We start from the raw sequence: 26,732 nt of genomic DNA on the forward strand, positions 1-26,732 counted from the left end.
AGCGGAATATCAAATACAAACTCCTCCTCCTATCTGGATGGGCTACAAAACTGGAGTAATGGAACAGGAAGGGGGTTAATGAGCACCTGGGTGGGCTGCATGGCAGACAGGCTGTTTTTGGCTTGCTAGGGTCTCAACTTCGCCAGGCTTGGATTACAAAGAAAGATGGAGGGGTCATAGCTTAGTTGGCAGAGCATGGGCTTGCAAGCAGAAGGTCCCAAAGTAAAGCCATGGCATCTCCAGGTTTTTGGGGAAAGCAAAGCCCAGGTCTAGCCCCTGGTATTTCTAGTTAAAAGGGTCAGGTAGAACGCAGAGGATGGGGAAGACTTTCCTCTTCCTGAAGCCTTAGAGAGCTGCTGCCAGTCAGAGCAGTCAGTACTAGACTATTTCACGTGTCTGACCTTTCTCCCTTGCCCATCTCCCTACAGGCCATCTCCCGCTTCTGTGAAGACAAGTATAAGGACTTCAGGAAATCAGCAAAGAAACGGTCAGTCAGTTCGGACAATCTGACTGTAGTTAGGTGGTCACCTGCGATTATCTCCTAATGTTTGAAGCCTTGGATAGTCCTCAAATATACTGTTTCTATCATCAACTTTGGGAGGGAGGGGGTTGTTATTCCCCCCCCTCGTTCTTCCCCCCCTTCTCCTTATTCTTGTTTTTAGATCTGCCTTTACAGTGCCTCCCCCGTTGCGTAGCACACAAGAATAAATATACGGACAGGAGAGAGACGTCAGTACATCGGGAAGAACTTCGGAAGAAAGCTGGTTCTGTTGTTTTGCTGCAGATTTGTCCTTTTTTATGTGAGGAAAAGGCAAACTACATACATATGCTTGGAAGAACAGAAAAGCAAGTGTGTGTGTTATTAAAAAGAAAAAGATCCTCAGCAGAGGGAATTTTAAAAACACACCACAAGATCGGCTTGGAAGAAGCACTATGAGAGAGGATTTTGAAAGTATTTCACTTTCTCTTCAGTGTTTTCCATTGGCTTTCTGGCTTTTATATCTTTTTTCATTCCTCCCTTGCTGTTTGTCTGGGAGTCGCTTTTCCTGCTTCTGCAAAGCAGCAAGTATGAAGAAGGCAGTATCTACTGTAGCACAGGCCTCTGAACCAGACGCCATCGGTTGTTTTCTTCTCTCCCATCGGCTCCATCCTACTCCATCCACTAGGCTTCCCTTCATAAGCTGTTTTATTAGCCTTTCCTCCCCTTAATTATTATGCATATTTTGTTTCTCGTATGCCTTTATTGTATTTTTTGAAAAAACAAAATTTGACTTGATTTCTAGTGCTGAACCAAAAGTATACAAAAAAAAAGATCAGGTGATTGTTTGGAATTCTTTCTTTTTTTAATTTATAGCGACCGTGTCCATGATGCGTTCCCACAGGTTGCATCTCGGATGCTGGCTGCTTCATAGTATATGTGGCTGCATGTGCCTTCCTATGTTCTTTGGGATAGTTTTATTTTTCCTTACTATAAAGTTATGGTTGTTGGAAGGATCCAGGTGAGAGTGGAACTTGGGCCAAGGAGGTGAAATTTGCATTGGATGCAGTAGTCCTTTTTTTGTTTGCAAGTTTTTTCACTGCATTTAGAGATTTAGCAGAGATTACGTGAGAGAGAAAGTGGGAGAGAGAGAGAGAGAATCTTATTTTGTATGGCAGAGACAGATGATTTCCTTCACTTCCTGGTTCAATGTTGCAAGCAATAGCCTCAAGTTTTTTATATGTTTACTTTAAATGGAAACCAATCTGTTTGTATAAAATAGGAAAAAAATATGAAAAAAAGAGTTTCTGTTCTAGTGGGAAAGGGTCAATGGAAGAAGAGGGAGGAGGAAGAGAAGAAGAAGAAATCTATATTAATTTTACCAAGTGTTTTGTCACAGGTTAGATTTCAGAATAAAAACCGTTAAAATGCATTTCCCAGTGTAGGTGCTTCTAGAAATTTAAACAAAATGCAAACTGTGAAGAAAATTTTGTTGCTTTGTTGATTATATTGTACTTCTGTTGTTGTTACTACTGGTTCCCACCCTTCTTTTTCTTAATGGGATAAATGAGTTGAATACCTTTTTTATATAAAGCAAATCACGTTATCTCTGAAAAAAAGGAAAGGGGAAAAAGCCTTGTGCTCTATATAAGCATCTATGAATTATTTTGCACATTTTGAGAAGGATGCCATTTTACGATGCATAAGACAAACAAAAACCAAAATCAGTTGTGCAGTAAGTTCCGTGATCTTGAAGCTCCACAAATTCTCCTGTGCAAGCCACAGCGAAATAGACGAGACCTCGTCTTCAATGTGTGGCACTTGCTCTACATGCACTCCTCGAGTGTAACCATGCACACCACATTCCACCAGAGCGTCTTCTGCAGAAACTCCTATTCCATATGTGTACTTGCACCCTGCTCCCCTTGGGTGTTGTGCAGGACAAGCTATCTTCCTGAGCTAATACCATTAGCTTCAGTGTCATCTCTTGCAGGAGACATGCCCTTACACATTTCTTTATCTGGTCTCATTGAGCGTTAAAACCCCAATTAGGAATTGTTCACTAGACATTTCCAGCCCAACTGTTTCATGTGACAAGAGCACATCCATGCGGCTCTGAATATGGGGAGCTCTTTGCTTCCAATCCCTGCAGGATGCCAAAGAGGAGGTATGTCTGCACACCTGAAAGTTTTTTCTTGATTTCTTCTGCGACAGCTCCTGTTACTAAAGAGGCAACCGAACAACTGCTCCCTACTGGTGTGAGCTGCTGCATAAGAAACAGAAAGTGCTTAATTCTCTCGTGTGAATTCATGTTTCCGTCTGGGGATCTTGACTAAGAAGTGCAAGTTAGGGTGGCTTAGACATGCTGGTTCCCAGCAGGCCTACAGTCGAGGCTCTTATCACCTACACAGCCAGCTCCCCAGTCCTGGGTAGCTAGGAGACCTTGGTTTTCTTAGGACAGGAATGGGGAATCTGTGGTCCTCCAGATGGTGGACTCGCATCTCCCACCAGCCTCAACCAACACGGTCAGGGATTATGGGAGTTGTAGTACAATATTAGAAGAGTCCCAGGTTCCCTTCCCTTCCCGAAGACACTTACCATGCTACTAGCTTGGTTCCACAGTGCCGAATCAGGAACACAGAATGACGCTCCCTCTGCGTTCCCTAAATATGCTTATGACTCCAGAGCATTAAAGGTTTTTATCAGACAACTGTGTCCTTGGTTATGCTATCTGCCTTAAAAGGGTAACACACACTGATGAGGTTAAATTGCTAATAACTTAAGTAGAGTTTTCTACTAACATGTATTACATGACATGAAGGTTTTGCCCATCTATGTTCCCCAATCAGTTTAATTCTCATTACTTTGTTGTTGTTGTTGCTACTATTTTTATTACTGTGCCAATATAGCGAAACTTTGATTCTATCAAGTTTTGAGGGTGACCCTTTTGCCTTTTCCTTGACTAGAATGTTTCAAATTTTAAAATTCTTTAAAGAGAAGAGAAGAGCGAGAGTGAAAAAGGCCAGCTTTCGTTAGAATTGGGTTACGGCGCCTCTCCCAATAGAAATGTGATTGTACCTGGAGTTGTTTTATCAACAGTCTGCAGAACATTTTGGGGCTGACTTTCTAGCAAGCACAGTTTGCAATGGGTATAGGACAGCCTTCCCCAACCAAGTCCCTCCAAATGCATTGGACTACAACTGGTTTGGACCAGCGGGAGTTGTAATCTAAAACATATTGAGGGCAGCAGGCTGGGGAAGGCTGGTGTAAGGGAAGATCAGAAAGAGAGCAAGGTTTGCATTATGTAAAGTTCTCAATGCATCTACTATAATTTTGTGAAATTTATTAAACAACTTTAAAGATTGTATAGTCTATTTATTGTAAAATTTCAAGTGGATTCCGTAAAACCTGGCTCAGTCTTGTTTAGACTATATTGGATATCGTTTTAGCCTTGTGCACTGGATTCTACCTCTGTATAGGAGAATTTTCCATATTCTTCAATTAGTACTGATTCTGTGATTTAACTTGGTTATGTTTCTTGCACTAAAAATTAAAAAACAAAACAAAATCTGTTAAATGTGGGTTTTATTTTTACTTTTGTTAATTTTACATTTTTGCAGTACTTGAGCATTATTATTTTTTAGGGTTCTTCTCTGGATGATTCCAGAGTTTACTGTTCCTAGGAGATCTGTTTCCCTTTCATCAAAGGTTGCTAAAAACTGCTGAAAAATTCTGGCTTGTTAATATTGCCCTGTGTTTTCAAACTGATTCACTGCTGTGATTACAAAGGTGTACCCCTATTTCAAAAAGCAAACCCCATTATGCACTCATAAATTTGATCTGTTTATTATTCTATTTACATCCCACCTTTCTTCCAAGAAGCTCACTTCTTCCTCTGTCTATTTTATCCCCATGACAATCCAAAGAGGTAGGCTAGACTGAAGGACACTGACTGAACCAAGGTTGAGTGGCGATTTGAACCTTAGTCTCCCAGATCCTAGTCCAATATTCTAAGCATCACACCGCTCCAGCTATAAGCAGAACTGATCTAAAAGGACATTGTTTTGCAAAGAAGCGTTGGCAAACGGCAGTGCATTTAGATAATTGTAGACTCTGCACTTGCTGGTTTTACTGGGAGGACAGAGCTCTTTAGATAGTAAAGTGCATTACCTTGCTTCCTTCAAAATGAGTTCAGCCAGTTCTGGTACATTTGGCGCCCCCTGTCCATTCTCCTGATTGGGACTCTGGTCTTCTGCCCCAAAGTGGCACCATTGTTGAACACGTGGTCTTGGCGGAGCTGGTGTTGGTCTTGGTGGAAGCTTAGCATGTTGTATTGTGGTATTTCCCTTTTATAGATATGAAAAAATACTTGCAAAGGTATAGGGCATGTGTAGGCAAACTAAGGCCCAGGTGCCGGATCCGGCCCAATCGCCTTCTAAATCTGGCCCACGGACAGTCTGGGAATCTGTGTGTTTTTACATGAGTAGAATGTTTCTTTTTATTTTAAATGCTGGATTATTTTGGGGGCATAGGAATTTATTCATTTTTTCCTCAAAATATAGTTCGGCCCCCTACAAGGTCTGAGGGACAGTGGACTGGCTCCCTGCTTAAAAAGTTTGCTGACCCCTGATATAGGGAAAGCCTGCTGAAATCTCAGCAGCAAGAGAGGAGGCTGAATAAAATGTCCAGTGGTTGGAGGGGGGACTTTTGGCTCCTGCCCATGACTACCAAACCCAGAATAAATGATCCAGAATAGTGAAAATCACTGTGGAGAACAGGCCTTCTCCAGCACTTGCGACTACAGAATCCTCTCCTACTCTTCCCATGTCTCCACTGGAGTTGTCACCCTTGGTCTAGAAATTGGGGGCCGGGGGGGTGAGGAACCCTGCCTGGCTCACCTTTTGCTCCCCTTCCCTTCAACCTGAAAGAGTAGATAGATTTTGAACACAGTTTTAAACCCTGCATTCCCAGAGTTTCCTTTTGGCACGGCTGGAAGATGGATAAGCAACATGAGTAGTGTGGCCCCCGATCTCTGTGTTTTCGCGTCCTTAATGTGGTCTCTACGCAGTCTCCTAAGACCGTCAAAAAAGAATTAAGGGGAAAGGTGTTTGTTACTTTCTGCAACAGGGGAAGGACAAATAATGCCTCTCGAAGCGTTGGTTGTTTCTTTGCCATGATCCACACACTCGCAGCCCTGTGTGTGCGACTACTAAAAGAGAACAGGCAAAATTATAGGTAAGTAAACCTGTTTCATAGCATCAGTTCATTATCGTCGCTTTGGTCTCTGTGCCCTAGTTGAAATGCAGCCTCTGTTTGTGGATATCACTTTTTCTTGCCAAAATCCAGCGGCCCATCTTGCCACCATCTCTCTTTCTCAAATGGCTGGAGGGGGTGAAGCACACACAAAACAGTATCTTCATTCAGTAACTGAATAAACAGATTTGAGCTTTGTCTTTTAACACGGTCACTGGAGAAACCCAGTAATGTGTAAAGGATTCTTATTTTAACTCTGCAGTGGTGACATATATATATATATATATATATATATATATATATATATATATATATATATATATTTTTAAGCAACTTTAATAATGCACCTGCAAGGACACCCCCCCCCCCATCACCAAAATAATAAACGCTTGGTGAATGCTGCAAAGCAGCAATGTGCTTGGGTACCCTCCTCTAGTTACTGCATGGAGAAATGCCATAAAACTAACCTGAGGTGCTACAGTCTCATAGCCTAGGCCAGCAGTTCCATTCAGACAAGGGAGTGGGATGATGGAAGAAGGACGGATCGTTCCTTCTGTGCCAGCTCACTTGATATCAGCCCTGACTACAAAGGAAGGAAAGTCTCTTCCTCCGAGGCCAGCACAGAAATGCGGTGAGCTGGCAGATAGGCAGGATAGAAAGTGAACCGCCTTAAAAACTGTTTTCTTCCCGTATGGCTGTCTTGCTGGCACAGGATGGGGATGAGGTGAGGGGAAAGTGGTGTGGTTTGCAGGAAATGGGCCATGGGAGTTCCAGGGAGTGGAGTGAGAGGCATGGTTATCTGGATTAGGTCTATGGGCTGGAGATCCTCCTTGCCTGCCGTAAGGAAATATAATATGCAAGATGGGGTAAGAACAGCACCTTACATAGGCTTCGTTATCAATTTTGTAATACTCCTTTTTTACTTTCCAATTCTGAACTGCCTTTCACCTAAACCAATCCCAGAGCTGAATCAATTTATTACGGTCACAGACCAGAGATATGGACATATACAGCAACAGAGGACATGTAAATAAAAATAGGTTAAAATTAAACTCCCTCAGCTAGAACATGATAAATAATACAGATGTAAAACCATTGAAATATGTTGTATCTAGACTTAGTCCTATGTAGATTAGATCCCATTGAAATAATTCGTTTTATTGGATCTGCTTTTTTAAGTATGATGGAGGCTGTAATCCTAGCCCCACATATCTGGGCATATGTTCAATTGAATTCATTAGGGCATACTTCTGAGGAGACACAGTTCAGATGGTGCTAACAGTTGGGGAGTGCTGACCCTGCCACCTCCATCTGCCGCCAGAGGCGATTGCCTCACTTTGCCTAATGATAGGGCCAACTCTGTCAATCGGTTATCTATGGAAATTCGAAAAGCAGGATGTGAGTGCAATATCTCTCTTCCATTCGTGTTTCACAGGGACTGCCACACTGCCCCTAATACTTGAGGTAATATATAAGCCACCATGACTAGTGGGCATTGACAAGCCTTATCCATAAATGTAAGTAATCCCCTGCTAAAATCGCCTTCCAATGTGGTGTCCACCACAGCCATAGTTGTAACTGGGCAGTGTGAGTGAATAAATATTTCCTTTTGTCTGACCTGAACCTTCTGAAATTCAGTTTTATTTGGTTGATCCACCAAGTTTTATTATTTCTCCATGTTTGATTTCATATACCTCTTCCATTAATTTTCTTTGAGGGGCAGAATGTTTGAGGAAGGAGATACTGTATATTTTGAGCACCTGCGGAAGGCATTCCACATAGACACACTTTTGCCGCCACCTCTCAGCGTTCGTGGTTTTAAAGACCAGGCCGCCCAACGCTGAGGGAGTAAGGCAGGTTTCATGTCCCCAAGTTCAGGGCTTTGTTGTCCCACAGGAATAAATTTCCTGTTCATTTACTGAGGAAAGTGAAATAGGAATGTGCAGAGACACCACTGATTTCCGTTGGTGACGCTACCGTGTGACCATCTTTTGGAAGCTGGATTTTATTTCTCATTTCATATGGCGCTGCTGTAGAGGAAAATGCCATTCGCAGACATAACACTTGATGTTTCAGTATCCTCTTTCCTCACGTTATCCATTTTTATCACTTGTCGGGGGAGAAACAAAGCCGCTTCTATTATTTCTTCCACTGCTTGATTTCTCTTTCACCACTGAACTATCCCAGCAATTTCAGGAGGCTGGAATGCCCCGGGAGAGTAAGAATAGCCGACAATGGCAGAGATAATTCCTGTTGCCTTTTGTCTTCTTGCAGTTGTCGGGGCAGAGGTAAGAGCAATCAATAGGACTGTGAAGTTGTGGTATTTAGCTGGGTCTCCTAAGGAAGGCTCATTTCTCTCTGCAGAGGATTTTGTTACTCCTGTTCCTGGCCAGCTCTCGAATGTTTTTTGCCCTCTCTGTTTAGATCGCCGTGGTTTTTGAAAATGCTCAATTTTTTCGTATTCCTTCAGTAAGTGGGGGATCCCTGCAAGTGAGTTCAGACATGGAATGTTGGGATTCAGTCGGCTTTTTAATCATTGCTGTCAGCTACAATGTGACGATTATTGGTGAGTATTAAAAAAACAAAAACCCACATCTTAATTTTTGTTCAGGGTTGGCACCCAGTTCCTGGAAACTGTGTCCTGGTTTTTGTTCTGTGCGTGTGTATTTTTGGTTGTTTCTAGAATTCACTCGTTTGCATTTTAATAACATTTGCTTGTAAATGAAAATTTTGCTTGATATTGCTGTTTGACGTCTATCCTTTATTTAAATTTAGGGCCGTTTTTGGTCTTTCTCATTAGTAGTTTTGGGGCTTTTTTCCAGCCGGAACTCACTGGAACTCAGTTCCGGCACCTCTCAGATGCCATTATAGGAGAACACCTCTTTTTCTAGAAAAATAGCACATGAAAACAAATGCAGATGCAAGAGCATGAACTTATTACGCCTTGCATGATAGCCTAGTTACACTTTTATTAAGCAATCATTTCAACAGTGCAGGTCCCAGATGAAAATAAGGAGGCTTGAAGTAATTTGATGGCAATTACTGAACCAGGTTCTCACTGAGTCCTCTGTTTGATTTTTGAGGCCAATAGCTAGCATGTGTACATCTGGTTTCCCCCTTAACTTTGCACTGATCGAAAAACTTGATTCTGTCAGTCCTCTTGGTGAGAGGGATTTCTGTGGGTGTTTATACTCACATTGCCTACAGCAATTTGGAGTAAATAAATTAATGAAGGTCATTGCTAAGCTCTTAATGGGTTCGAGGCATTCTAGAATTGGCTCTCTCTAGAGCTGAGATGCCTTGTGTTCCCAAACCTATGTGCCGAATTTTTATATTTTTAAAATTATGTATTTATGATATATCTTTCCCCTGGTTTTTTTCCTCTGCCAGGAAATGGGGCTCCACCCTCAAGGTAACAAACAAGCAAGCAAGGACAGTACTAAGAGTGCATACCCAAAGCTTTGCATTTCCTCCGTCTCCATTTCTCTTCTCTTGTGATGAAAAGTTGGGCTTGTTGACCCTCCGATTTCTGTCTGTGCAGAACTTCCAAGTCTTTGGGCAAAAGGCCATAGCTCAATGGTAGGGTGTCTGCTTTACATGCAGAATGTCCCAGGTTCAATCCCCAGCATCTCGGGGCTAAGAAAGAACCCCAGAGAGCTTCTGCCAGTCAGTGTGAACCATACTGAGCTAGATGAACCAATGCTCTCATTCAGCATAAGGCAGCTACTTCTGTTCCTATGCTTTATTTAAAAAAGGGGGAAGGGGAAAAAGCTTCTCTCAAATGTTCACCTGAGGGAGAGCAACCACCTATGCTTCAAAATTGGGAAGCGTCTCCTGAGAAATGTTGCCATGTGCACCTTAGGAGAAATCCTCAAATCGTCTTTAATAATAGCAAACTCTGTTATCTGAGTGCTGCACCCCAGATAGCCAAAGTGGTCCATCCATGAGGTGCTGGAGGAACTGCAGGAGGCTCAAAAGAACCCCAGGTTTTGCTGAGGTATTGAAAAACCTTCTGAAAAGAACATTAAAGTGGGCGCTGGGGTGGACAGAACACAGGCTAATGAGGACACAGCATGTTGTAGTCTGACAATGTTTTCAGTCGGTTAGGTTGTGGAAGGCTGATAATCTCCGATCTCCATTTTGTTTCTCAAGGATTTCTACATTATGCACCTCAGCCACTTTCTGCCATGCGAGTCAAGATGTGAGTGAAAACCCTTTCACATCCCCCTGTTCCCAATGTGAGCAGCAACAGAGCCTTCACAGAATTTATCATCATAGAATTTATCATAGAATCATGGAGTTGGGAGGGTCCGTGAGGATAATCAGGTCCAAGCCCCAGTGGCGTAGCGTGGGTTGTCAGCACCCGGGGCAAGGCAAGTAATTTGCGCCCCCTAACCCGTGGATTTGCGCCCCCTAACCCATGGATTTGCGCCCCCTAACCCTAACCCCCAGATGTTGCGCCCGGTGCGGCCGGCCCCCCCTGCACCCCCCACGCTACGCCACTGCCAAGCCCTGCAATGCAGGGATCTTTTGCCCAACGTGGGGCTCAAGTCTGTGCATCTCAGCTGTTGGCTCCTATATACATGACAACAGAGATAAATGGTGTGATCAGCTGAGTGTCAGGGGTGAACTCTTAACCAAAGCCCTCTGTTGCTGTATGCATGGAATATCTAGAGTAGGGTTACCATACATCTGGAATTTCCCAGACATAGCTGGAATATGGCAGTCGGAAACAGTGTCCAGGCGGAAATCTCTTAAATCTCCAGGGAAATCCGGATGTATGGCAACTCATGTCAGAAGTCTAGATTTTGGCGAATTTCCTTAAAAATAGCTCAAAACTTAAATTCTCAAAAAACAACAACAACACCTCAACAACTTTTGTGTTCACTTTTTGAAATATGGCAACCGTAATTTACCCTCTTGCCTGCTGGTTGGCTGGTGTATGAGTGAGCCAATTGGTGAAGCTGGTGTGTGTGTGTGTATGTGTGTGGTTGCCAACCAGGGTAAAAAATATGCAGGGATTCTACAATACGACACAACTCCTTTAGCGATGACATGTCTCCCTTTGTTCTTCCTTTCTAGGGAAGATTTGGTTAACTCTTGTGATCCTGCTGAGGTTTATGGTGATATTCTTAGCAGCCTACCCTCTCTACCAAGACGAGCAGGAACGCTTTGTCTGCAACACTTTACAGCCAGGGTGCTCCAATGTGTGTTACGACATTTTTGCTCCCGTGTCCCACTTTCGCTTTTGGCTCATTCAGACCGTGTCCGTCTTGCTCCCTTACGCCATCTTTGGCGTCTACGTATTGCACAAAGTGTGCAGGCAGGTTGTGAAGGCACATTCCGCAGCCTACCGTCGCTACAAAGAGATCAAACCTTCGGCGGGCGGCAAAGTCGCAAAGAAATCGTCCAAAGGGAAAAGGAGCAGAGTCGCCCATACAGGAAACGAAATGGCTGTTCCTGATTTTTCCAGGGCGTATGCAGTTCACCTTCTTCTGAGAATATTGACAGAGGCCAGTTTTGGAGTGGGGCACTATTACCTCTTTGGATTCTTTGTCCCAAGACGTTTCTCCTGCAACCAAGCCCCTTGTTCAAGTTACGTGGAGTGCTACATCTCCAGGCCCACAGAAAAATCCATCATGATGCTTTTCATCTGGGGGCTCAGCAGCCTCTCATTCTTCCTCAGCCTTGTTGACCTGGGCTTTGCCTTCCGAACCAACGCTGTGAGGAATCGGAGAAGGAAGCTGCTGTCAGAAAGTTTCGCGGCCGGAGAGAAATGCAGTCCTGGCCTGCTGCACCAAGGGGACAAGCTAAGCAACGATTTGCTGGGGGGCCAAGGCAACACAGCCGTCATTGACAACTGCAGCAACTGTTTGCTTGGCCGAGAGGTGAAGGAAGTGTGCTCCTTTCAAGCTGTGTTCAATCCTCAGCAAAAAAATGGCCCTAACCTCAACAGCAGCAACAGTAGCAACAAATCGTGTGTTGGATCTGCCCACCAAGAGGGAAAAGGGGTGTCTTTCCATGACAGTGAGCAGCCAGAGATCTCCTGTGAGCAACTGAGATTTGAGCAGCCGCCAGGCGTTCTCAAAGGAGCGTTGGTTTTTAAAACCCTGGACGGGTGCCGTTATGGAGCCCATTCGCCTGCAAGTAGCCACAAGCCCTCGGTTCATTATTCTTCCCTTGAGAGAAAGGCTTCTGATGTCCAATCTGTCTGCAGCAGTGCTGGCTGCTCCAGATCCAAAAAATCCGAATGGGTGTAAAATGTCAGAATAGAGTGGCAGAAAAACTACTACCAAATACTGCCAATCTAAAGAACAGTGTAGGAATAGTCTCCTTGGTTGAATATACGTATTGCCGTTCTGTGCATGCAGCTAGATGGTTTGTTTTCTTTTACTAGGGAGACTCGATAATGAAGTGTACATGCATGCTACATCTGGAGGTGCTTATTTATAAATTTTGGCCACAAGCACAGAGTATCTAAAGCAAAAAGGGAAATAACTAAATCTTCCCACATGTTTGCAATTGGATGAGGGGGGGGGCAGCAAGGCTCTGGTTGCTGGATGTGGCCCCTCCATCAACTGGCCACCCAATCTGCATCGGGAAGAAGGTCTGAGGAGTGGATCCTGCTCTGCACAGACAGGCTCCTCGTGTGATTTAGAATCCTGTGCGGTTGGGGTACAGAGTCACACAGGGAACCTGTGCATGTTGATGGGGCTCCCATCGTCAGATCTTTCTCCCAATGCATGGATGGGGGAGTGGTGCTGATGGGGACCCAAAGCAGAGGTGAGGAGGTAATCATAAAAGGGAAAGCCCCTGTTAAGAATGAAGGAATGTGCATTTTTGAGGCAAAATTCAGTACTATGAGAATATTGGCTTGTGTGTGTGTGTCTTACAAAAAAAACCCACCAACATGTTTCTGGACTTAATGATCACAACATAAGCTCTAAAATGCAGATTGAAATATCTGTTGAATTCTCAGAACTCCAAAGTGGTTTTAACAAGAATTTCTGTGGTCTTTACTGCTCTGCCTATCTCTCTCTTTTGCATCTCCTCCTCTGAATAGCAGAAATAGAATACTGTGGTACCTCTGGTTGTGAACGGGATCCGTTCTGGAGGCCCATTTGCAACGTGAAAAGAATGCAACCTGCAGAGGCGCATCTGCGCACGCACAGGTTGCAATTTGCTGCTTCTGCGCATGTGCGTGAAGTCATTTTGCTCATCTGCGCCTGCGCGAGCGGTGAAACCCGGAAGTAACCCTTTCTGGTACTTCTGGGTCGCCACGGGATATAACCTGAAAGAACATAACATGAAGTGGACGTAACATGAGGCATGACTGTTTTTTTGGTTTTTTTCTAAAGCAAATCCACGCACCAAGTTTTGGATCGTGGAGTCGCATAGCTTGGATTCCCCTTGTTCAAGAAGCTGGTTTTAAAAAGGGCCCATTCGCTTTCAAGGAGGGATTGAGGATGGGGGTCCCAGGATGCCTTGATTGCTCTGATGGAACTTGCATGCCTTTTGGTGTGAGATTTGGCTTAGTTGCAGAGAAGTCATTGTAAGCAGTATGTTTTGAATGCTTAGTAGCAGTCCTTTTATTTTCAGCTTTTGAACAATTTAGAAGTGCATACATGGCAGTAGCTACAAAAGGAAAGTTGGGGGAGAGAGAGGAAATGCCCCACGTTTGTTTATGTCCATTCGCCATTGCTCATTAACCATTAAAATATGTGTACAAAATGTGCATTGACAAATATTTCATTCATTTCCTGTATATTCCGACATTCACAATTTCAGATTTTTTTTTAAAAAAATAATAATTACTATTTATTAAATTTATATACTGCGCTTCACCCGCAGATCTCAGGGCAGTTCACAACATAAAACATAACATTTCTTCACTCATTCTGGAATCACTTAGGTGTCAGAAGACATACCACTTTGTATTTTTAAAAAAGAATAATTCATCTTGAAAAGCGTGTGTTCTGTAAAAGTGCACAGAATGTAGTAGATCAGAACAGGTGCTCCGAACGTCAGCTTTTATATTTGAAAGAGAAAGCATCTAATCTTCAGCATTTGTGAAACGTATGCTTGAAAGTGTGGGGACGATGCCTGCTGAAAAATTCAAAATTTAAGGTTGGTTTAAAATGTCTAATGGTCAGAGATGGGGTTTCAGTGCTCCAAATGGCAACATATATCTTCCAAACTTGCATCATGACAATTGGTTTGGTTGCATGACGTCCAACATTAACAGAAATATATAGCTGTGGAGTGGGATTATTCTGATAGCTCAGCCCTATTTATTTTTCTCTTGCTGGAATTTTGGAAAGCTTTGCTTCTGATCCATTTATCCCCAAAGTGTGCTAGAAGTGCAATTGCAGGCCTGTCTGTGCTATTAAAATGAAATCTCCCCTTTAGTACAATCAGGTAATTGACATACTACTCTCTAGAAGAATTGGAAGAGTGTAAGATTTAAACCTTGGTGTTGCAAATAAGTCAGTAGATGTTTAATTGCAATGGGTCTACTCTTCGTATGGCTTTTATTGGATTCAACCCTTTACCTCCATGTTGTCCACCCTAAGAACTAGCAGATATCTTAGCAGTGTAGAAGTTATTGAACATGTTCTTGCTACATTGACAACTGGATTCATACAAAAGTTGGCCTTGATAAATTCTACAGCATTGCAAACTGCCCAATGTTTTAGGATGAGTCTGATAGACCAGACTGTAAAAGGATGCCTGGCTTATAACGGAAGAGTGTAATCAAAACTCTTCTAGAAAATCTGGATGAATTTCCTGTGAATGAAATGGGGAGGCTATCTCATTCTGCCCAATTTGATTTTCTTTTATTTCCCTTCTCTTTCCTGTTCTCTTATTAATCATTTTAGCTACTGCCTTTTTTTCAGACAAGGGTGGTTTCAAGACTGAACTTGAGTTTTGGTCAAGGGTTACCAGGGAAGGTAGGTAGGAGTTCTGACCCTCTTACGCTTTGCTAATCTGGTATTGGGTTGAAATGCACCACAATTAATTCACGGTTTTAAAACATCAATGTGAGATATTTGTCTTGTAGTGTATTGGGTGAGTGGGTTTATACATTTTTTAAACCTCTTTGATAGTTACTGTTACCTCTAAAATCAAGAATAGGTTTTCATTTCATTAAGTTATGGATGAGCTGGAGATTTTAGTATTATAGCATTAAAAAAAATATATTGCTAATATTTTACACATCTTGCGTTTATGTGTTACTATTCCAAATGTTCTCACTGAAGTAGGATAATAATCCCTAAAATATAAATTTTTGTACGTGGCTGTTCTCTACATAGATTCAAAATGAAACAAAAACTGGTTAATTATCATAGCTAACTGGCCTGAAGATACATTTCCTTTCAGTTGAATCACTTTTACTAGATATTTATGAATTTCATCCTTTTTACCAGCAGAGGGCATGGTGCAAAGTTCTGTTCTCTTATTCCATGGAAGGGAAAACATTAGGATACTTCTTGCTCATGCAACACCATATAGGCAACTTTCTCTGAAGCCAGATAGGGTAGGATATTGGTTTGCCTAGAGCCTTTACATTTGGCAATATTTCTTAACAAGCATGCCTGCAGCTATTGTCACACTCCACTCCAGTCTCCACTAGTGGTGCAAGATTCCAGGGGCTTGCAGATGCTCTTAACGGGGTCTGTGGGGGCAATGAACCATGATAGAGATCCAGTTAAAGAGGCTTTGCTCTCCCACAGGCTCATTTTAGAGGCCTGACCGGGAAGCAGTTGTCCCACGTATCTGCCATTCCTGCAGTTAGAAGAGTAGATGCCCCATCAGAAAATCAGAACTGGATGATGTAGGTGGAGCAACTTTCAGAGACAGAACCTGCAGCCCAACTTTCCCCTTGGAGTCTGAAATGAAACATTGCTGCGTTTGCAGGCTGGAGTTCAGAGCACCAGCCAGTCCCACGCCATTCCAACCCTTAAAAGATTGATACACTGAATGAATTTGCTAGTCCTAAATAGGATTCCACCTCACCCAGTCCTAACATTTCCCTGGGTATACTTTTTGCTTTGGGCTCCCATTGATCTATTGTGCACCATTTCCTTCTTGGCTTTTCTGCCAGCTGACCATCTTCTGTTGGGTATAAGTAGCTCCTCTCTTCACTGAGCCTGATGTGAACCCACTTTTTACAGGAGCCGAATTATGGCTTAGTGCAAACATGGCTACATACCCTCCAACACTTCTCTAAGGAAAATAGGGATGCCCCATTCCATAATAATTTTACTATTTATATACCACACATCTTACTGGGTTGCCCCAGCCACGCCAGACGGGTCCCTATACAAGATTGCCTTCAGATGGCTTGGAGGTCAGGTAACTCCATGCTCTCCAACATTTCTCCAATGAACATAGGGACATCCTAAGGAAAAGTGGGACATTCCAGGATGAAATCAGAAACTGGGACGGCTTCTCTAAATCAGGGACGTCCCTATAAAATAGGACACTTGGAGGGTTTGTGGCTATTATATCTAGATTGCTCCTCCCTGGTCATTCTGCTATGCCACTGCCTTGTGCTAGGCCACAACATGGCTTAGGCTGTTGTCCAAACCCTGGCTTGAGTGTAATAACCATGTACTGTAACCGAGGTTTGCCCCATGGTTTACAACAGGAGTTGGCCCTCTAAATGTTGCTGAACTACAACTCCCATCAGCCCTAGCAAGTGTGGCCTGTGATTAGGGGTGATAACAGTTGTAGTTCAGCAACATCTGGTGGGTCAGAGTTTCCCCATACCTGCTTTATGGCTTGTGGTTGTGTATGACACGCAAACCATGGTTTAGGTCTGTGCTGCAAATAACCAGGAAGCAGCAAAGTGGCTGTGAGCTCCTCTCCAGGAACATGCACATGTGCATTAAGTCATGGTTTCAGTTTTTGTGACATGCAATCCAGACCAGTGGTTGCACCTGGGGAAACTGCTCATATATGCCTACTGAATGTCCACAGCATCATGGAAACTGGGGTGGTTCTGGTGTGAGAAAAGCAGAGGGAAAGCTCATCATTATGCTACCTATTTAAAAATGTACACATGGTAAATAGAAGGCTAAGAAACTCCACTTGCAACTTCCTAGTTTGAATTCTTGCTGTGGAATACACAAACGCAATTGTCACATGCAGTGATGGGCTCCATGGCCATTTTCTTGATACACAATCCTGGACAACTTGCCCAGAATGCAAGAGGCAGATCATTTATTTCCCAGACTACAACTTGCACAGAACCAAGAAATCAGTACTTCACCCCAATGAGCAAGTTCTTCTCTGGTACCAGAATCAGGGGACTTTTTACCCGGAAAACCTGTAGAGTTCTGTGTCTCCACCAATGCTCCAAGAGGGAACTCTCAGTACTTTTGCCAGTAACAGTGTTCCTTGGGAGTTTGAGACTGAAGGAATGATGGGCACACATTCTTATATTTCGAGAAAGTTAAGGGTACCAACTCGAAACAAAGAAGGCAAGCTGCAAAGATCCAATAGCTGATAGTACCCTCAGTGGACATATGCTGCACTGGTTAGTTTAAAAAGCCATACAACTTTGCCATTCTGCTAATACAAACATTGTAGTGTTTGGGCCCACATCAGCCACATCTCTAAACACAAAAGGGAGCAAACCTCTTTTGACATAGCGCACGGGATTGTGCATGCACAATGTTAAACTTTTAAATACAGAATACTTAATCCACAGTAATTTCTGTGGTCACAAATGCTAATGTCATTCTCTGCCTAGATGTTCATTGATTAACTCTCTTCCTTACACCAAGGAAGGGAAACCTGTGACTTGTCAGAGGTTCAGATCCCATCATGCCTAGCCAGCAATGGTCAGGGATGATGGGAGAGAGCACTGCAGGTTCCCCAGAACTAATCTAAAGAAATAAAAGAGTGGTCAATGTGTAGGTAGGAAGAGAGTGGTAATTAATATTAGTAGTTGTGATTACAGAACTGTAAGCAAAAGGAAGTGAAATCTTTAAAGGGAAACTGTGGTGTGTGATTTGAAGCCTGTTCTGGTATCTTTCTCCTTAAGTGTCCAGCTCAGTCCTATTGCTTTTTCACTTGAAAGCAAACCCCATTGATTTGAATACAACTTCAGCATATTGCAGCTTGACTCTTTTTAAAATAAATTTAAATGCAGACTAGTTTAAACTATGCATATGAATACAAAAAATCAGATAGTATTCAACCAGGTTTTCCTCAGAGCTGCACTACAGAGATGAATGAACATGGCTAAATTTGATTCATTTAATAGGTTTACTCTGAGTAGAATTTACTTGTAATACCACACATAGTAAAAATACCCACTAACTAATCCATGCAGCAGCCATGTAAGCCTGAATTAGCTTACTGGTGATACGACAAGTATGCAGTCCATAATATGGATTGACACAATTTTCCTACATTAAAGTGAGTTGTGCGCAGGGTATTTTTCTTATGCAAAGCAAATCTAAAGAAGTGGGGGTGGGGGTGGGAAGACGCAGCAAATTATGACTGCCTGTTCTGAAACCAAATGTTAAAATGCACCTAATTCCCTTCATTCTTTTTATCAAGAGTGCATACTATTTAAATTAGCACAAGTAAGTTGTTATTCACAAGCAACGTTTCTGCTCCACTTTGCTTGGGGTTAATTTCCTGCGTGGCCACTAAGTGGCACTGCTCCCTAACTATTCACAGGACGTTTTCCTCTACTTTTCTAAATTCGTAGTTTCCTCAAAGTCAAATTCAAGAAGAAGCCAACTTGACTAATTAAGAAGACTGATCTTGAGAAACATCCACTTTGTAGGGTGTTTATAATTTTATCCAATTTGTTTTAACTGTGAGGAGTTCTCCATTGCGGTCATGGAACTTTCACAGCTTTCTACAGATTCCTTCAGGCTTGTTTTTATTTGCACTGCTTTTTAGCCCAATCTGTTCACTGGGGAAAAGCAGTATTTCTTAAAGGACCAACCAACCACCACCTAGATTTGCAACTAATTACGGGGATTTAAAGAAGCTGTAAAGGGCACTTCACATGTGGAAACACGTGTTGTTGAAATGTGAAATAACCTACAGTCCCACTGTAGTTCAGCCTGGAGAGCTCAGTTGGTTAGAGCATGGTGCTGATAATGCCAAGGTTGCAGGTTCAATCCCCATATGGGACAGCTGCATATTTCTGCATTTTGTGGGGTTGGACTAGATGATCCTCAGGGTCCCTTCCAACTCTACAATTCTATGATTCCACCCTCGGGGCTCCTAAGATTTCAAGTGACTGACCTGTGGTGAGACAAAAATGGCATTTCTTAGTACTATTCCAGCTTATAAGGAAAAAGAACAATCCTGCCAACGAATACAACAGTAACAAAGTTTCTCCAGGACCTTTTGCATTCATCCAGCCACTGATCATATACTACAGAGTAAACCCATTGCAGTCAGTGGGCTTAAGCTAGTCAAGTTTATATATTCCAGTGGGCTTAATCCAAGGATGACTTTACAATACACTATGTCTTATTTCAGCCTGTAAGCCAAAGTGGTGATTACAACTTCCCATTAGCCTTGACCATCAGTCATACTAGCTGGGGCTGATGGGAGTTGGGAGTCCCAAGCATTGGCTACCCCTGCTGTACGTCATTGTATTGCACTGGAGACTCTTGAGAGTCCCATGGACTGCAAGAAGATCAAAGCTCTCCATTCTGAAGGAAATCAGCCCTGAGTGCTCACTGGAAGGACAGATCGTGAAGCTGAGGCTCCAATACTTTGGCCACCTCATGAGAAGAGAAGACTCCCTGGAAAAGACCCTGATGTTGGGAAAGATGGAGGGCACAAGGAGAAGGGGACGACAGAGGACGAGATGGTTGGATAGTGTTCTCGAAGCTACCAGCATGAGTCTGACCAAACTGTGGGAGGCAGTGGAAGACAGGAGTGCCTGGCGTGCTCTGGTCCATGGGGTCACGAAGAGTCGGACATGACTAAACAACTAAACAACAATAACAACAACGTCTCTTGGAAAGAGCACAAGTTGCTCCCCATTTGTTTTTAGTTGCTAGAAAATGCACACTCTAAGCTACTTACTGCTTGGACAAGTCAAAGCAACAGCTTCACTCCTCAACCCCCATCTCACTAAAAAAAAAAAAATGCTGACCAGGCTATTTTAACTCAGCAGGTTGTGTTCTGCTTCAGCAGTTGAAATCACATAGGAGCCAAAAAACAAACAAACAAATTTTCTTTGGACAAAACACATGCGGTAAGTTAATTTCCCATCTTACATTTTCCCTTATACAGGGAACAATAATCAAATGAGGAAATCCCTGTTTGGGGATTTTTAAAGGAAGGGAAGAGAAATGATGTGTCACACAATAGTAGTTCTGCACTTGCAAGGAATTGATTTGTCACTGTGGCAGAACTTAGGCTTGGGAACTCCCTGCCCATGGATAATCATTTTACTGAACCTTTTTGGGCACCTACTAGAAACTCTTTTTCTTTAAGCAAAGCTTCCCAGACACATAATTTAAGCATGTCTTTCATAACGCTTATTTTAAAACTGATTTTTTTTTTGGGGGGGGGGGAATTAGGCTAACTTTTTTTAACGTATGGTCTTATTGGTGAATTTAATGTATATTCTATATTTTATGTAAATTTGCTTAGAGGTTTTGATGGTTAAGTAGTATATAAATCCTGTTTAATAAATAATGGGTTGCATTCGACTATGTTTTACTCAGAGAATACCCATTGAAATTAGTCATGTTTGTTAATTTCAATGGGTCTGCTCAAAGTACAACTAAGATAATACTGGCAGAATGGAAGCAAATGTGATGTGAAAAATATACCAGGACTATCCTCTCTCACTCAGTGGTGTCAGGGGACTTAATATGTCACCACACTGGGGGGGAAAGGAGTAGACCCGTCTTCCCTTTTCACAGTTCCGTTTGCAATTTTGGCCTTAAGCAAAATGGCTGCCTACCACCAAACAGTCCTGGGACAGTTTCATTTTGTTTTGTTTTTACTGCTGACATGCCCCCTGATCCATTGAGCCTGTATTCTAGAAGATATAACAGAAGCCACAGGCATACAAATATGAAGCAGAATATAGCTTTTTGTGTATTGAAATGTTGGTTATAAAACAAATATTGTAGTGCTAGAATTTCAAGCACTGAAGATTTCCCTTAACACACACACACACACACACACACACACACACACACACACACACACACACTATGTCTGGTTGGTAATAGTTCTCCTCTGGTTCAATTAGTGGCTATAGAGAAGAATTTTGTTCTCTGCAAAAAGAAATGCTTTAAATTGAAGCAATTGTAAGAAGGCCACCTGTAGAGTATTCATGGATTACTCTACCTCCTCCCCCCCACCTTTATAATACTCTAAAACGTGGGCCTTACTGCCTGCAGTCTGACTAACAATGCTAGGAAAATCTGTTTAAAAGGCTGTTCTCTCCTTTTCCTCTGGTGTTCACAAACTGTTACAAGTCTCCCTTTAAAAAAAAAGAACGAAAAAGCAAACCCCACATTCTTTTTAATTGAAGGACTCCGTGGTGGCCAATTGGTTTGCAACAAGAGAATCTGGGCAGGAGGTGGAATTTTTTTGGGAAAAAAGAAAAGAAAGCCACACCACACACTCCTATGCAGTACATTTAGAGAAAAGATCAAAGTTTTTCCCCAATCACAAAAGGAACCAAGATCCTGACAGATTAACCCTATTCATTTAGTTCCTCTTTAAAAGGAGATGTTCTGAGCCACTGGTGTAGACAGGTAAAAAGTTCAGCTTCCCCCAACCCAGGCATTCTGCTAATTCCACCGCCTCTTACCCCAATCAATTAGCTTTAGCCTTGACAAGGACAGTCTCCCAGAAGGGAGATACCTATCCCTAAGTGCTTCCCCCCCACTCAAAAAAAAAAAAAAAAAAAAGCTTCTGACAATTCTCAGCTTACTTTTCTTCCCTAAACCAGCTTTAGCAATTCTGCCTCAGCCTGCAGAAGGGGCAGGTGCTGATCACCCCAACAAGCATGGACAAAAACAGGCAAAATGGAGCATGCAGGTCTCTCGCATTCCTAAAGCAACATTCATTGGGCAGAAGTCAAAACAAAGCAGCCAAGAGAGACGAATACCCAGCCCTTGTTTATATTCCTTGTGACAGGGCAGCAAACGGCTGCAAGAGAAATGATGGCCCACAAGGAAGGTCTCGAGTCTCCAGTACATCTGCTCTAAAGGAGACCTGAAAAGTTTCTGGGAGGAAGCAGTTTGGATAACCACTCTGGAATGGTTCCTTTTCTTTTTTTCTCTCACCATAGTGAGCATGGAGTTTTGCATCCACCCTGAGGATTTTCTGCTGTTTAAAAAGCAAAGCTCTGAGGCGAAATGCCTCAGCTGCCCCTCCCAGCCTGACTCAGATTTCAGATGGCACTATTCAAAAGCAAACTGCTTGTGGATTGGGAACCCTTGTACACTTTTGAGTTAACAAGGCTGCTCCCTGTTGTCAAATCATACTCAGCTCCTTTGAGTTGGCAATGAATCTTAAGGGAGAGGGAACATGGGCCCTCCAGAGGTTGCTGAATAACAACTCCCATGAGCCCCAGTCAGCATTACCAGTGGTCAGGAATGATGGGAGATGTAGTCCAACAGCATATGGAGAAACCATAGACTCCCTCTCCTTGTCTTTGAACAGCTGTGGGGAACCTTTGGCCCACCAGAAGTTGCTGAACTACACCCCCCATCAAGGCTGGCCATTGGCATGCTTGCTGGGGCTGACGGGAGTTGTAGTTCATTAACAGCTAGAGGACCAAAGGTTCCCCACACCTTTCTTAGAGGAACACTAGTAAAGCACAGGATGGGGAATCGGTGGCACTTCAGATGTTTCTGGACTTCAGTTCCCATCATCCCTGAGCAGGCTGGCTGGGGCTGATGGGAGTTGGACAGCAACATCTGGACTGCCACTGATTATCCAACCCTGACTTAGAGGAACAAGGCCATTTAAATCTTGAAGGTGCAAACCCTTTAAGCCTCCCATGATTTTTTCCTACTCAATTCTGCTCTTAGATGATATGCAAAATTTCACACTTACTCGAGAGTCAACCCACAGGAATAATCAGGGCATTGATAGGGGGATGTTTCCCCTCCCAAACAGATCATTTATCATTATTTTATTGACAAAATAGAATACTCAAATATTTGCTCTTAAGAGGGAGCAGTTGGTGGTAAGCCTCTAAACTTTTTTCTTTTTACAAAAAAAATTTACAGACTGTAAAGCATTTGGGTTATATACATATCTTACACATTTTGTACAAGGTACCAAATAATTATATAAATACATCTTTTAACATAGGAAACCCGTATTTATTTGGGGTGTATAATTAAGACACAACTTGAATGTGTTTAAGGCATCTGCCAGTTTGTTCATTTGATTTTGTTTTTTAAAAAAGAAAGTCATTTTGTTTTTGTTTTTTAAAAAGAAAGTTTCCCAAACCCTGCAGTCCTATGATAGACACCTGCTGCTTTGATGTCACCTTTTGAGTTTGAAAGGAGGAGAAAAAGCAAAGCAGACGGAACCCCATCCAACAACCAAGAGGACTCCCGCCAGTCCAAGGACAGTCCTTTGCTTGGGAGGCTGGTGCCTTGAAGTATGGAGCACGTGACTCTAGACAAGGAGTGTAGGAAGGGGGCTGAGGAGGAGCTGGCCTGGCACTTGACAGCCTCCAGCAGCTGTATCCGTCCTGCACCTGGAGAGGCCACTGGGAAGCTTGGGAATGAAGGGGAGGCAGGGAATATAGTCAGCTGCACCCTCTCCCCACCTGTCCCCAAGAACTCCGTCTTTTACACCTGGGACAAGGGCATCTGTTTTGGATATGAGACTGAGCTGGCGGTGCCAGACCTCCACGTTAAGCCGGTGCTGACGTCGCTGTACATGGACCCCGCTCCGCCCCCCAGTCCCCCCACTGCAGCGGCAGTCACCATGCCCCCTCCACCACCGCCAACCGCTCCGATGCTCCCTGCCACCACTGCGGCGGCGGTCCCCTTGCTGGCCCAGCAGCAACGGGTGCAGAGCGCCTTCCAGGACTCCAGAGTCTTCCCGGACCAGACCCACACTCCGGACGTGATGCCCACCACGAGGCACATGAAGTACTTGAGCATAAAGACTGCGTAGTCCGGCCGGCGCGCCTGGTCGGGCTGCTGGTCCCGCAGGCAAGGGCAGTTGTGCGTGGCCTCCCAGCGGGGGCGGTTGTGCTGCTCGTAGAAAAGGCAGGCCACCACGCTGGCGGCCGGGACCGTGTAGAGGACGGTGAAGAGGCCCAGGCGGATCATGAGCTTCTCCAGCTTGTGCGTCTTGGTGGGGCCCCCTTGCTGCTTGATGACGCTGCGGATGCGGAAGAGCGAGACGAAGCCCGCCAGCAGGAACATGGAGCCGATGGCCAGGTATATCAGCAAGGGGGCCAGCACGAAGCCCCGCAAGTTCTCCAGGCTCTGGTTGCCCACGTAGCAGATGCCCGCCACGGGGTCCCCGTCCACCGAGCTGAGCGCTAGCACGGCAATGGACTTGACGCTGGGCAGCAGCCAGGCGGCCAGGTGGAAGTACTGCGCATAGCCCGCTATGGCTTCATTGCCCCACTTCATGCCAGCCGCCAGGAACCAGGTGAGAGACAGGATGACCCACCAGATGGAGCTGGCCATGCCAAAGAAGTACACCAGCAGGAAGACCACTGTGCACAGGGCAGGGCCAGTGCTCTCATAGCGCACGTGCTCCGCCACGGCTAGTTCCGGCTGCAGCTCCGCAGCGCCCCCTGCCGCCCCGCGCCCTCCGACTGCCGCGGCTGCTCCTGCAGCGCCCCCTCCGGCGCCCGCCGGCACTGCACCTGCCGCCGCGCCGCCGCTGCAAGCCACTTTCTCGTGGCCGGCGACCAGGCGCACCAGGTAGCCCAAGGAGACGAAGAGGTAGCAGGCGGCCAGGAAGATGATGGGCCGCTCGGGGTACTTGAAGCGCTCCATGTCGATGAGGAAGGTGGAGACGGTGGCGAAAGTGGAGATGAAGCACAGGATGGACCACAGGCCGATCCAGAAGGCGGTGAAGGCGCGCTCGTCGGGGCTGAAGTAGGGGTTGTGGCAGGGCAGCGCGCAGTTGGCGATCTGGCCGGTCTTGACGCGGTTGTAGAGCGGGTGGCGCTCGCTGGACACGGAGACCATGGGCGCGCGGCACTGGCAGCCCGGCTCGCAGGGCGCCGGAGGCCGGGCCTTGCGCAGGGGCGGCTCGGCGGGCGGCGGCAGCGGCGGCGGAGGGACGGCCGCGCCGGGGATCCTGGCGCCGCCGCCGGCGGGCTTGCGGTGCGGCGGCTTGGGCTGCGGGGGCGGCGGCGCGGCGGTGGCGAGCTCGGTGCGGTTGTAGTCCATGCAGAGCGTGTCCTGGTTGCCCTGCTCAGGCAGGCGGTCGCAGCGCATGCGGTCGGGCCAGGCGAAGCCGTACTGGCGCATGAGGGGCGCGCAGCCGGCCTTGGCCCGCTCGCACACGCTGCGGCACGGCGGCAGCGGCTTCTTGTAGTCGTCCAGGCAGATGGGCGTGTACATGCTGCACAGGAAGAAGCGCAGGTCCGCCGAGCACTGGATCTCCACCAGGGGCCAGAACTGGTGCACCTCCAGCCCCGCCTCGTCCTGCGTGTCGTGGTTGAACTGGTTGGGCATGTACGTGTAGTTGTAGCCGATGCCTTTGCACAGGGGCACCGTGATCTCCTGGCAAGACAGCTCCTTGGCCGACGACGCCGACGCGGACGAAGAAGACGCCGAAGAGGACGAGGACGACGCGGCGGCGGCTGCGGCTGCAGCCGCGGCGGCAGAAGCGGCCGAGGCGGCACAGCTAGAGCGCGGCAGCCCCGGCGACCAAGCCGGCAGCAAGAGCGGGAGGAAAGCCACGGCCAACAGGTAACTGCGCTCCATGCTCGGCCCGGAGCGGCGGCGGCGGCGGCAGCGCGTCCAGGCAGACTCCTCGGGCGCCGAACGAGCCAGCCACGCCGGTCCTCCTCCTGCTGCTGCTGCTGCCGCTGCCAAGCCGATCTCCTCCTCCGCCGCTGCTCCGGGCGCCACCTCTCCAAGCTCCAGCTCGCCTCGCCGCCTCCTTCCCGCGAAGCAAGTGCGCCCTCTGGCCCGGCAGAAGCGGCGGCTCGGGGGATCCCCCGCCGCTTTGGGGCGCCTCCTGCTCCTTCCCTTCTCGGCTCAGTCCGCTTCCCGCCGTCTCGCGTTCATCTCTTCCCCGCTCGGCTTTGTCGCAAGGACGGGCTCGGCTGCTGCTGCTGCTGCTCGCTTCCCGCAACTTTCCCCCAGCCGTGCCGTGTCAAGATGGCTGAGGAGCCCCGAAAGCTGCGGCGGCGTTCAGCGCGCTCCCCGCGTTTCCCGGGAGATCGCCGGTCCCCCTGCGCCCAGCGAGTCGCCTTCCCGATCCCCGAGCAGCTGCTGGAGACTTGCAGCACTCGCTCGCTCGCTCCCGAAGAAGCGCTGCCACCTGAGAAAGAGAGAGAGGCTCGCGGAGCGGCAGTGGCGGCGGCGGCAGCCCCGCCAGTCCCTTTGGCACAACTTCTCGCTCGCTCCAGCTCCAGCAGCGCCAATCCGGTGGCCGCGCTCTCAGGGATATTTATAGAGGAGGATGCCAGGCCCCGCCTCGCCTGTCCCAGCTACCTATCACGAGGGCTCCGGGCGGGGAACGGGGACCCCGACCCAGCAGGCTCGCTTAAGGTGGAGCGGGTTTCGCACCGGGGTGGGAAGGCGACTGTCGCTGCTGGCCCTTTAAGGCCCTGGGCTCGCTGTCGGTTCCTCGCTGTTTTTTTCTTTAAAAAAAGTGTAAATGTCCCGCTTTAACGCTTTGGCAGGTAAGTTGCATAAAAAAGGGGATTCTGCTCCAAACAACACGCAAGCTAAACACCCGTTCCCAGTCCTACAGTGGCTAGTATTCAATTCACATATGATAAAAATGAAGATTTCTTCCCCAGAAGTTCTGTGTTACATTGTTAGTG

General features: G+C 45.8%; 3 protein-coding genes across 5 annotated transcripts in view; 2 read left to right on the forward strand and 1 right to left on the reverse strand.

Moving 5' to 3' along the window:
* CCNY (cyclin Y) overlaps window positions 1-3,843 on the forward strand; it is a 106,531-nt gene extending 102,688 nt beyond the window's left edge. The window contains exon 10 of the mRNA XM_081163870.1: window positions 429-3,843. Coding sequence (XP_081019996.1) covers window positions 429-545 — 117 coding nt within the window. The 3' untranslated portion in view covers window positions 546-3,843. The remainder of the gene's footprint in view (window positions 1-428) is intronic.
* Window positions 3,844-4,701: 858 nt separating this feature from the next.
* GJD4 (gap junction protein delta 4) lies at window positions 4,702-16,524 on the forward strand. Of its 3 annotated transcripts, XM_081163823.1 has the most exons (3): window positions 4,702-5,713; window positions 7,167-8,297; window positions 10,814-16,524. In XM_081163823.1, the coding sequence occupies exons 2-3, from the start codon at window positions 8,234-8,236 to the stop codon at window positions 11,989-11,991; spliced, it is 1,242 nt and encodes a 413-aa protein (XP_081019949.1). In that variant the 5' UTR covers window positions 4,702-5,713; window positions 7,167-8,233; the 3' UTR covers window positions 11,992-16,524. The 3 variants fall into 3 exon arrangements, with proteins under 3 accessions (XP_081019949.1, XP_081019950.1, XP_081019948.1); XM_081163824.1 differs by lacking the exon at window positions 4,702-5,713 and having other exon boundaries at window positions 6,101-9,969; XM_081163822.1 differs by lacking the exon at window positions 4,702-5,713 and having other exon boundaries at window positions 6,101-8,297.
* A 6,342-nt stretch (window positions 16,525-22,866) lies between these two features.
* On the reverse strand, window positions 22,867-25,804 carry FZD8 (frizzled class receptor 8). Its single transcript, XM_081163622.1, has one exon. It carries the CDS (start codon window positions 25,660-25,662, stop codon window positions 23,554-23,556), a length of 2,109 nt encoding a protein of 702 aa, XP_081019748.1. The 5' UTR covers window positions 25,663-25,804; the 3' UTR covers window positions 22,867-23,553.
* Window positions 25,805-26,732: the final 928 nt, after the last annotated feature.

This window comes from Podarcis bocagei (genome assembly GCF_964188305.1).
Source record: "Podarcis bocagei genome assembly, chromosome: 12".
NCBI classification, from domain to species: domain Eukaryota; kingdom Metazoa; phylum Chordata; class Lepidosauria; order Squamata; family Lacertidae; genus Podarcis; species Podarcis bocagei.

Bases quoted from the DNA above. Each gene is read 5' to 3' on its own strand.
- GJD4 (XM_081163823.1), top strand. From the start codon at position 8,234: ATGGAATGTTGGGATTCAGTCGGCTTTTTAATCATTGCTGTCAGCTAC. The intron at 8,298-10,813 runs GTGAGTATTAAA...CTTCCTTTCTAG, and splicing joins CTACAATGTGACGATTATTG to GGAAGATTTGGTTAACTCTT.
- FZD8 (XM_081163622.1), bottom strand. From the start codon at position 25,662: ATGGAGCGCAGTTACCTGTTGGCCGTGGCTTTCCTCCCGCTCTTGCTG.